The 11,609-nt window shown below is 57.3% G+C and overlaps 1 protein-coding gene across 1 annotated transcript; it reads right to left on the bottom strand.

Annotated features, from left to right (window-relative positions):
- Nucleotides 1–2,991: 2,991 nt before the first annotated feature.
- Nucleotides 2,992–6,422, bottom strand: MCHR1 (melanin concentrating hormone receptor 1). Its single transcript, XM_008275187.4, has 2 exons — nt 6,013–6,422; nt 2,992–4,902 (listed from the first exon to the last, which is right to left on the bottom strand). Exons 1-2 carry the CDS (start codon nt 6,296–6,298, stop codon nt 3,926–3,928), a joined length of 1,263 nt encoding a protein of 420 aa, XP_008273409.3. The 5' UTR covers nt 6,299–6,422; the 3' UTR covers nt 2,992–3,925.
- Nucleotides 6,423–11,609: the final 5,187 nt, after the last annotated feature.

Here is an 11,609-nt window from a genome sequence, read left to right as displayed (position 1 = left end):
GGCCAGGCCAAAGCCAGGAGCCAGGAGCTTCATCCTAGGCTCCCACAAGGGTGCAGGGGCCCAAGCACTTGGGCCATCTTCTACTGCTTTCCCAGGTGCATTAGCAGGGAGCTGGATTGGAAGTGAAGCAGCCAGGAATCCAACCAGCGCTCGTATGGGATGCCAGCGCTGCAGGCTGGTGCTTTAACCTGCTAAGCCACAGTGACAGCTCCTCTTTTTCCTTTTTAAAAATGTTTACCTATCTATTTATTTATTTGAAAGGCAGAGTTACAGAAAGAGAGAGAGAGAGAGAGAGACAGAGAGAGAGAGAGGTCTTCTATCCTCTGGTTCATTCCCCAAATGTCTGTAACGGCGAGGGCTGGGTCAGATCAAAGCCAGGAACCTGGAACTCCATCCAGGTCTCCCACGTGGGTGGCCGGGACCCAAGCACTTGGGCCATCCTCCACTGCTTTCCCAGGCGCACTGGCAGGGAGCTGGATGGGAAGTGGAGCAGCCGGGACTTGAACCAGCGCTGATATGGGATGCTGGTCTTGAAGACGGCAGCTTAACCTGCTGCACCACAGCCGGCCCTGAGCTTTTTCTTGTAGCACAAGCTGGAACTGAGCCCCGTGGCTGGCTGGCAGCCGCCTCACACCGGCTGACAGATAAGCCACAGTGGCATCTTTATGCCAATGTTCAAACGAGATAGCATGGCTCTGGGAGCTTTCTCTGCAAGGCTGGCATCTGGCCCTGAGATACTAGGCCCTCTGGGATGGTAAGCACAGGGCCTGCAGGCTGCCGACTGAGACTCACGTGCTGTGCCTCCACTCGGCCAGCGCTGCGGAGTGAGAAGTCCTTTACTGCACGGCTGTGGACCGGACGCCAGCTCGAGGGCTTGTCTCCGGGGCCCCTTAGACAACATCCTCTACAGGTGCCGGGCGTTTGCTTTGCTGCTAGTGCTCTGTGCTCGGGTAACTCCCTATACCCATCTTCTGGCCTATACCTTCATGTTTGCTTATTTTTGCTTTTTTTTTTTTTTGTGAATTCAGAAATTATCTTTGCCCCACTTGGCTTTGTCATTCAACTAAAGGATAAAAGGACCTGTCCCCCTCTTGGAAAAATTATAACTTAAAAAATTTTTTTTATTTATTTGAAAGGCAGAGTTACGGAGAGGCAGAGAGAGGGTGGGGGAGGGAGAGGGAGAGGGAGTGGGGGAGGGGGAGGGGGAGGGAGAAGGAGATCTTCCATCTGCTAGTTCACTCCCCAAATGACCACAAAGGCTGGTGCCGAGCCAATCCGAAGCCAGGAGCCAGGAGCCAGGAGCTCCTCCTAGGTCTCCCACGTGGGTGCAGGGGCCCAAGGACTTGGGCCATCTTCCACTGCTTTCCCAGGCCACAGCAGAGAGCTGGATCAGAAGTGGAGCAGCCGGGACTCGTATGGGATACTGGCATTGCAGGCAATGGCTTTACCAGCTATGCCACAGTGCTGGCCCCAAAAAATTATAACTTTTAAGGATAAAACTGTCACCAGGAGTTGGGGACAGGCCAGCCTGGCTGGTCCTGGGTGACGGCTTCTCGAGTTCGGTTTGCCTAACCCGTGAGGTCGTCACCCCAGCTGTGGAATTCCCTTTCCAAGGGGGATTCGAGGAGCGCGATCCTGATCCTCAGGGCTGGAGAGGAGAGAGGTTCCAGAAGCCAAAGAGGAGGAGGCACGCGCTGGGTTTGGGAGCTGATTCTACGGGGCTCCCCTGGGGGAGACCAGTTCAGACCCAGGAAGGGTGTGACCTTCACACCTTTCCTCTCTGGGCACCCACAGCTCCCCACAGTGCTGGCCACAGCCTTGGCCTGAAAGAGGAGGGCAGGGAAGTGCTACTCATTCCCCAGACCCCTCCACGCCGTGCCCCCCTTCGGACCCAGGAGTGTCGCCAGTCACACACCCCTCACCCCTGCACCTGCTTGTTCTTCTCAGGTGTATTCAGGATCAGTCTTGGGGAGAGAAGCCACCTGCTGCTGGTACAAGCTCCTCCCCTCCTTCAGCCTCTCTGCCCCAGGATCCCCGGCTTCTATTTATATCACACCCACCCTCTTTCCCTCCCCTCGCTTTGCCTGCATCACAGTTGAGAGCCGGAGAGGGAGGGGCGCTCCCTTCGCCGGGAGCTCCTGGGGCCTCCACGGGCCTGTGCCCCTGCCCACGGGAGCTCGACCTGGTCACTTGCATTCCAGGGAGAGTCAGGTTCCTTGGGGGGAGGGCTGGGAGGTGAGAAGGTGAGACAGACCAAGCAGGGGAGTGGGGGTGGACACTCAGGGAAGCCCCCCATCTGGATCACAGTCCCAGTTAGGGGTTGAAGTTGCAGGGCAGGGGGAGACCCTGCAGCCAGTGAGAGAGGAAAGCTGGAGGGCAGGCTGGGAGATCCTGCCTCCACGGAGATCAGGACCAGGAAACAGCCCAGTTGTCTCAACCGGCCCTGCCTGCCGCGACTCTGCAGGGATAAGCCACCAGCAAGAGGAGGGGTCGGCTGTGCTCAGGCCAAGCCCCAGCTTCCAGCCTGCTGCACTATCGCACGGATGCCTACAGAGCGAGCGAGCGGTGCACCGAGGGCTCCCGGCTCCCGGCCCCCTCGCGGAGGCGCGGTCTGAGACGCGGCAGCCGTGCTGCCTCCCAGCGGCCCGGCTCTCATCTGCTGCTGATGCCCACGCCGGATCGCAGCTGCAGAAAGCGGGGCTGAGCTCAGGCTGCCCCAGGAGCCAGCGTGCAGTCGGTGACTCAACGAGGAAGGTCGGGGGTGGGACCTGGGGCCCGAGGGGCCAGCCCAGGTGACCACGGAGCCCAGGGGCTTCTGTGCAAAGACAGGAAGCTGAGGCGGGGGGAACAAGCCACAGCAGAACTGCGATCTAATGAATTCTCAGTAATTCCATTTGTGTCACTGAAACCTCCTCGTGGGTTTAAAACACCAGATTCCCTCCTTCCAGCTTCCTAAAATGCAGCCTGAACCGAAGCCTAAACCCCACAGCCAAGTAACTCCTCCTCCCCTTGCCTGCTACCCACAGCCACCCACCCCCAAGCTCAAGCAATGACACGGGAGCGTCCAGAGAGATGTGGGTGGAGATGTTCCTTTATTCGCTTTTGTTTTGGAGAGGAACGGCTACAGCACAGAGATGATGCCAACAGACCCGGCACTGGGAAGACCACACGCAGAGCACACAGGCACTCGCTCGGGGTCAGCGACAGACGCGTGAACACGATGGCCCCACAGCTGCAGAAGCCCCCTCCCCCATTTTTATTAGTTTCAGGGTTCCCCCCACCCACACCCACCCCAGCTCGGTCACCTTGTCATTTTCAATGAGTGCATCTCCCAGCAAACTGGGTTCTTACTCCTGGGGGCTCAGAGCCCCACCCCCAAAATAAACTTGCGTCCCCTCCCCCCAAGATGAAGGAACTCGACACAGGATGCTGAACCGGAGATGCCAAGCTTCGTGTTTCATCATCCACCAGCTTGGGAGAAGGGCTGCCTCCCAGCAGACCAATGAGAGATGGGAGAACCTTGGGACACAGACACCTGTCTCGTCTCCCTGGGGGTCCCGGGAATGTGGCCCCGGCTGCCTGACTTTACACCAACCCAGCCAGGAGCCTTCTACCCTTCCTTTGGGAAAAAGACATTTGGGAGCTAACAGATGTAGGGCTCAACCGCATGTTAAAACTGATACTCTTGCTCAGCTTCTGTTCCACCCAAAAGTCCCATTCTGTTCCCTGTGAATGATTTAGCCCACCCCAACCTGGCTCCAAGCCTCCCCAGCAATTTGCATGGGATGTATTAGTTGCAATGACCCCCACAGCCCCAGCCTCCCTGCACTCCCCCAAGGGCGGTCTTGGGTTTTGTGAGCGTCTCCCCCAGGGTGGTGGGCTGTCGCTGTCCCAACTCGGAGACGTCCAGGCAGCAGGGCAAGTGTCAGGTGCTTTTGCTGTCTGTCCTCTCCTCGGCTGTCTGAGTGTTGCTGACGGCACGGAGCTGCCCCTGGGCCGCCGGCTTCACCGACAGCACCAAGCGCTTGCGGAACGTCTCGCAGAGCACGATGTACACAAAGGGGTTGAGGCAGCTGTTGGCATAGCCCAAGCTGATGGCGGCGTTGTACAGGTAGACAAAGGTGAGGGTCGGGCGGCTGATGGACAGCTGGGTCAGCTGCAGCACGTAGTAGGGCGCCCAGCACACGAAGAAGACCAGGCAGATGGCGATGGCCGTGCGCGTCACCCTCTTTGTCCGCAGCCGAATGCTGCGTTGGGAAGCGGGGGCCACCGAGGACGTCATACGCTGCAGGATCCTCACGTACGCGGCCGTGATGACCACAAAGGGCAGGGCGAAGGCCAAGAAGAACTGGTACAGGGTGAACCAGTACAGGTCTGTGTCTGGGTTGGGCAGGCGGATGCCACAGCCCACGGCGCCCCCCGGGAAGGGGATGAGCCTGGCGTAGAGCCACACGGGGGTGATGCTGACAAAGGACAGGGCCCACAGGAGGCCGATGACCAGGGTGGCCACGGAGGGCTTGCGGAACTTGGTGGAGGAGATGGGGTGGACCGTGGCAAGGTAGCGGTCGATGGCCATGGCGGTCAGGATGTAGGTGCTGGTGAACTGACTGTTGGCGTCCATGGCTGTGATGAGGGTGCACATGGTCTCCCCAAAGTGCCAGATGCCGTTGCCCATGAGCTGGTGGATCATGAAGGGCATGCCCAGGAGGAAGAGGAGGTCCACCACGGACAGGTTGATGATGAAGATGTCGGGGACGTTGCTGCACCAGTGCAGCTTGGACTTCTTCACCACCGCGAAGATGACCGTGGAGTTCCCCACGATGCCCAGCAGGCAGATGGTGCCGAACACGGAAGGCATGATGATGTTGACGTAGGAGACGCTCCCTGGGCGCCGGGGCGACCCTGGGGACAGAAGCGCCGGGTCACCCGTGCCCTGCCCCTGCCCAGCCTCCAGACTGTTTCGCCATTCCCCTCCCTACAACACAGGCACACTGTCGCTCCGCCCGTCCCCTCGGCCTCCTCCACGGTCCTCTAGTGAGTCCCGTCAGAGTGTCCTGAACCACCCATTAGGTGACGGACCCCATCGTTTGCCTCCTGCATCTTCGCTGATGGCATGGGACAGGCGCCACGGCCCCTGCAGACAATGGCTCCGGGCACCTGGGCTTCCCCAGGAATCCTCTTCAGGAGCCAGGAGGACGGAAAATATATGTGCATGTGCACGCGTGTGCGTGACTGTGTGACTACTCGTATGCTACGTGAGTGTATTTTTGTGCGTGTGTGCGTGCGACTGTGCGTGCATTCGTGTGCCTGTCAGTGTGTGTTCCTCCCTTACTGCCAGCCCCATCGGTTCACTTCAGAGACGGAAGCTGTGCACCGACTCGGGGCACCTCTGCCGGGATTGTCTTGCCGAGGCCTCCGCCCTCCGGCTCCAGGCTTCCTGCCAAGGGTTCCCTCGGTGGGAGTCTCCCGAGCCCGGGTCCTGCAGCCTGCAAATCCCTCCCCACAAACCTCTCCTCTCCTGCTGCCTTCCCTGTGCCTTCAAAGCTGGGATCCCCGGGCATCTCAGGCAGCTCTGGATGCGTCAGGAAGCGTCATTCACCAGAAAAGTTAATCCCCTCTGGGTCCTGGAGCCTCCGCTTCCTGCTGCCTCTCCCAGGGGCAGTGAGGGTGTCTCAGACCCCCAGGGCTGTGGGGGAGACCCCGGGACCCCGGGCCAGCAGTGAGGAAGCCTCCGGCGGTCTCCCGCATAACCCTTGGCCTCCCCTGCTCCCTCTCCAGCCTGGAATATCTTCCGACAGGCGACAGGCGTATTTGGAACCCGCAGGAGAATCTCCCCTGCCCGTGTCCCTCGCCCCTGCCGGGACTCTGCCCCCGCCCCTTCTGCCCCTGCCCCTGCCCCTCCTCCTCCTCCACTCCCGGCAGAGCAGACTGCAGATCGGGTCCCCAAGAACTAGAATAAAGTTTCCCAGCCCCTGCCCAGCGGAGGCACGCCTCCCCTCCCCCTGCACGCACCGGCCAAGGTGAGGTTATCCGGGCCCTCGGAGGTGTTGCTGGCATTGGGGCCAGTGGGGAGCAGTAAGGCTTGCAGGTCCATCCAGCCGGTGCCGGAGCCGGTGCCGGTGCCGGTGCCCTGCTCCCCGGAGTTGCGCGCCCGTCCGCCCACGCAGGCTGCGGCAGCCTTGTCCCGGAGCGCGAGCCCCGCAGTCCAGAAGGGGTCTTCCTCCTCAGCCTGGCAGCCTCTGCCGCCTCCAAGCCCAACTGCTCGCCCCACTCCCTCCTTCCCGGCTCCCACTGACATCACCTAGACACATTAACATTCGGAGGCAGATGCACATTAACCTCTTCGGTCCCGCGCTGCGGCTCTCCCACTTCAGACTGCCTGCAGAGCGGAGGGGCTGGGCCGGGAGGGGACTTCCTTCCCGCGGGCGCCCGGGGCTGGCTGCTGCCCGCGGGGCCTGCTGCTCGCCTTCCTTGAGGATAGAGGGCTCTCTCAGTCTGCAAAGGCAAAAGGGTGAGCAAATGGGCTTTCTCCCTTTGGAGGAGAGGACCAGCCTGCCTCAGCTGCTAACCCCAGGTATGCGCGCCGCTGAGCCACCGGGCGGGGGCCGGAGACACCATCCTCAGAGCTCGCACTGCAGCGTGCCTGCCTCACGCACCCCGGAGACCATCCTGGGCTCCATCTCTGTGCACGAGGGCTTCCACCCCACACTGCCAGTGCCCCCCTAGAAGCCAGGGCACTCAGAGATGACTCAGGTCACTTCGTGCTGTCCATGGCCAGGGTCTCAGGGACCAGAAGCGGACAAACTCCCAGCTGCCCGGGATCAGCCTAGACTGGGTGTACAGAGATTTTTTTTTTCTAAATGCTCTGAGGTCACGGAGGAGGTTTCCCAGGGACTCTGCAGCTTTGTGTGTGTCCTCAGCTGACGTCCTGCTGCCAGCCCCCGGGGCTGGCCCTCATGGTGGCCACACTTAGGCTCTGGGTACTTTCAGCTGTCACAGCTGCCCGTTCACTGGCACGGAAGCCCCAGCGACAGCGCCGCAGCTCCCCTGAGCTCTGCACGGATCTCCCTTGCCCCCACTGTGGGGCACCTGGTGCTTGTGCTCATCAGAACGGGTTGTCCCTCCCGCGGAGCCATTCCGTCCCACCAACACAAGGAGCCCAAAACAAAGCCGCTAGGGAGTAAACTAGTGGGTGTGAGTTTCAGGAGCAGGAGAAAGATCAGGGAGGGTGGGTCAAGGAAGAGGGTGAAGCTGGGAGAAGAGTGCTTTACTGAGTGGTTGCTGTAGGCAGCAGGGCTCAGTTCATCCAGGCCCTCCTCAGAAGTTTAAGATTGTCTCCTACAATCTTACAGGGCCGGCGCTGTGGTGCAGCAGGTTAAAACCCTGGCCTGAAGCGCTGGCATCCCATATGGGCGCTGGTTCTAGTCCCAGCTGCTCCTCTTCAGATCCAGCTCTCTGCTATGGCCTGGGAAGGCAGTGGAAGATGGCCCAAGTCCTTGGGCCCCTGCACCCACATGGGAGACCTGAAAGAAGCTCCTGGCTCCTGGCTTCGGATCTGCGCAGCTCCAGCCATTGCAGCCATCTGGAGAGTGAACCATCGGATGGAAGACCTCTCTCTGTCTCTACCTTTCTCTGTAACTCTGTCTTTCAAATAAATAAAATAAATCTATAAAAATAAATAACAAACATATTAAAAAATCGTCAAGGGGCAGGCACTCAGTTCAGTGGTTGAGATGCCAAGCATCCCATCTCGGAGTGCCAGGGTTAGAGTGCTGGCTCCACTTCCCACCCCTCTTCCCGTTTAGGCACACCCCAGCAAGTGGTGACTCAAGTACGTGGGGCCCCGCCTCCCGTGTGGAAGATTCAGATGGAGCTCCTGGCTTCAGCCTGGCCCAGCCCTCCTTGTTGCAGGTATTTGGGGCATAAACGAGCAGATAGAAGATCTATGCTTGTCTGTTTGTCCGTCTGTCTGTCTCTGTGTATCTGCACTTCAAATAAATAAAAATACATACATACTTTAACAAGAAAAAAAGTCTCTCAGAATTATCCACCTGGAAGACAGGCTGATGAATTTTTATCTGCTGGCTCCTGTCTCGGTTGGAGCTTCTCCTCCTGGGACGCTTAAGCCTGCATTTCTGGACTGTGTCTGTGCTAGAATCAAGAGGTCCGCCACTCGGGGCTGGCGCTGTGGCTCAGCTGGTTAAAGCTCTGGCCTGCAGTGCCGGCATCCCATATGGGCACTGGTTCGAGTCCTGACTGCTGCATTTCTGATCCAGCTCTCTGCTGTGGCCTGGGAAAGCAGCAGAGGATGACCCAAGTCCCTGGGCCCCTGCACCCATGTGGGAGACCTGGAGGAAGCTCCTGACTCCTGTCTTAGGATTGGCAGTTGCAGCCAGTTGGGAGTGAACCAGAAGATGGAAAATCTCGCTCTGTCTCTGTCTCTGCCTCTCTTTAACTCTGCCTTTTACATAATAATAAATAAAACTTTATAAAAAAAAAGAAAAGAGGCCTACCACGGTATTGAGGCCATCCAGGGAGAAAGCAAACAGACACAAGGTGTGCACTTGAGACAGGACGCTATTGTCACAAGCTGGGCTGAGCTTACAGCCGTCTGTTGCAGCTGGAGCTGAGATCAGAGACCAACAAGGGAAATGTGACATGGATTCCAGAAGCTTCAGGAATGGAGGTCTGTTGCAATAATCCAGATAAAAGACCAGGCGAGTGGAGCTGGGCAGGAATGGGGGGGGGGTCTCAGTACCTTATGCAGAGTCCAGCACGTTGCCGCAGAGCTGGGTGGAAGGTGTGAGTGAGTTAGAGGCACCAGGGATGACTGTGAGGTTCTTGGCAGGAATGGAGTTGTCATTTATTTAAATAGGGAAGCGTGTGGGAGAAGATTTGGAGACTTGAAATTAAGAGTTCTGTTTTGGACACGTTACATTTGAGATGCCTGCTAACATCTGAGCGGAGGGGCGGGCGGCAGTGGATGTGAGAGAATTTGCAGGGGCAGGTCTTGACTGCGGGTCGAAGTGAAAGCTGGTGAGACGGAGTGTGTTTCCCAGGGCGTAAGCCTGAACAGAGACTGGCTGTGGGGCCTGGGCGCTGGGGCTTCCAAAGGTGCCAGGTTGGAAAATGAGCCGTAAGCTTCCCTTTCTCCGACTCTTCCTTGCCACAGTTGTCCCAGCTCCATCCGTCCCGGCAGCCATCTGAGGAATCATTACGAGCACCCACTGTGTCCCAGGCTCAGTGAGAGGCTCCGTGGATGCACTAAAGAGAAAAACAAGCAAGTGTCTGCTACCAAGGAGCTTCAAATAGGACGAGGCAGATAATAACAAGCAAGCTAACAAGTAAACAAGGTGCCCTGTTCAGAGTTCAGATAATCCAGACAAGACCACACCCCTTAACTGCAAGGTGTTCACCAAGTCTCGGCTCTGGAATTAGGCCACCCCTGCCGCCATCTTTACTTGCCGGAACGAAGGGAAGAATTTACCCCGGGACTGAGCAGCAAGGGAAGTTGGGAAGGGTGGGTTTTAGCTTTCTTCCCTCGGCATGTAGGAGGGGTGGGGTGGACGCTGAGTGAGTCAGCCGCGGTGCCAGCCATAAAGGCTGCTTGCTGATGGCCGTGTCATCAGGGACATGGACGGGGGACGGCATCCTCTAGAGAGGGGCCCTGAGGCATCCTCTTTGGAGAGCTGTTCAGGCAGCATCTTCAGCTTGCATTCCAGGGATTGGGTCAGAGGCGGGTGTGTCTGCTAAGCAAGGGTACCTCTTAGATTGCCTGGCCACACCTGGCTCCTACTCCAGCCCTTGCTGCTGCAACCTGCTCGTCATGGTCCCTGACCAAGTACAGGTGTGTGTGCAGGTGCAGGTATGGCTGGTGTGGGCAAATTAAAGTTCTCTCTCTCTCTCCCTTTCATATAAATAAATAGACTTTAAAAAAAGAGATACCAGGGCTCCTTAACCAATAGAAAATGTGATTGGTTTCTATTATAGAAACAAAAATAAAGGCACTTAGGGAATGAACCAGCAGATGGAAAGTCTCTCTCTGTCTCTCCCTGTGTCTGCCACTCAAATAAATAAATGTTTTAACCACACACAGGAGTCCCGTGACAAGATGGTGAAGGGTACCGATGACGCTGGTGAAGGGAAGCAGGCCTCTCATTTCTCCTGCGTCTTAGAGGAGCGCTCGCCAGCTCGGTGACTGCTTTCCAGGTGTCAGAGTCTATATTTATTTTCTCCAGCAATGAGACCACATTTGAAATAGCAGCTGCAATTGGAGTCACCACATAATTAAGTTTATGGAAATCCACTGTCATTCTCTAAGGCCCGTCTGCCATCTTCACTGGCCAAACTGCAGAATAAAATGGAAATGTGACAAAATCGCCACCCGGAATCTTCCAACGCCGTGATGATATTATTAAGCCCGTCAGTCCCCCAGAGGAAGCGGCACTGCTTTCGGTTCATCGCTTTGGTTCGATAGGAATTTCCCTTTGATGTTGCCCATCATCGTTTCTCTATTCTGTCCATCTGAGAAGCAGAGCAATACTTTAGCCAAGGGTTTGAATACCAATAGGGCCTGTTGTAAGGTCTTTCTAGGCTACTTAGTTCATCATTTTTTTTTTTTTTTTTTTGACAGGCAGAGTTAGTGAGAGAGAGACAGAGAGAAAGGTCTTCCTTCCGTTGGTTCACTCCCCAAATGGCTGCTACGGCAGGTGTGCTGCGCTGATCCGAAGCCAGGAGCTGGGTGCTTCCTCCCGGTCTCCCATGCGGGTGCAGGGCCCAAGCACTTGGGCCATCCTCTACTGCCTTCCTGGGCCACAGCAAAGAGCTGGACTGGAAGAGGAGCAACCGGGACAGAACCCGCGCCCCAACTGGGACTAGAACCCGGGGTGCCGGCGCCGCAGGCGGAGGATTAGCCTAGTGAGCTGCAGCGCCAGCTAGTTCATCATTTTTTTTAAGATTTATTTAAATCTCATTATTTATTTACTTATTCACTCATTTACTTATTTGAAAGGCACAGTTACAAAGAGAGATGCAGAGAGAGAGAGAGAGAGAGAGAGAAGGGGGGTGGGGAGAATCTTCTAACTGTTGGTTCACTCCCCAAAGGGCTGCCACAGCCACGGCTGGATCAAGCCGAAGCCAAGAGGCAGGAGCTTCATCCAGGTCTCCTGTGAGGGTGACCAGGGCCCAAGCACTTGGGCCATCTTCCGCTGCTTTCCCAGGCCATAGCAGAGAGCTAGATCAGAAGTGGAGCTTTCGGGACTCAAATCGGTGCCCACGTGGGACAGTGGCGTCAGAGGTGGTGGCTTTACCTGCTGTGCCACAAGGCTAGTCCCCACTTGCTCCCTCTTCACCTCCATTCTGACCAGCAGGTGCCAGAGTTCTGGATTCCCCGGAATGGCTAGTACCCCAGAGTCGTGCTGGATTATCACCAGGACTGACATCAGTCTTGTCACTGTGCATGGCTACCCTGGCAGATGGCCTCAGGTTCCCACAGGGGAGGTGGGGGCAGAATTCCAGCACCTGCCCATCCTGTTCGGGCTCCAGGGGCGACCGTGACTGACTCAAGCCCGGGAGTTGGGTCAGCGGCCGTGTTCTCAATTTCTGTGGCT

This window comes from Oryctolagus cuniculus, chromosome 11 (assembly GCF_964237555.1).
Source record: "Oryctolagus cuniculus chromosome 11, mOryCun1.1, whole genome shotgun sequence".
In the NCBI taxonomy this organism is placed as follows: domain Eukaryota; kingdom Metazoa; phylum Chordata; class Mammalia; order Lagomorpha; family Leporidae; genus Oryctolagus; species Oryctolagus cuniculus.
This window is presented reverse-complemented; position numbering and strand designations above follow the sequence as displayed.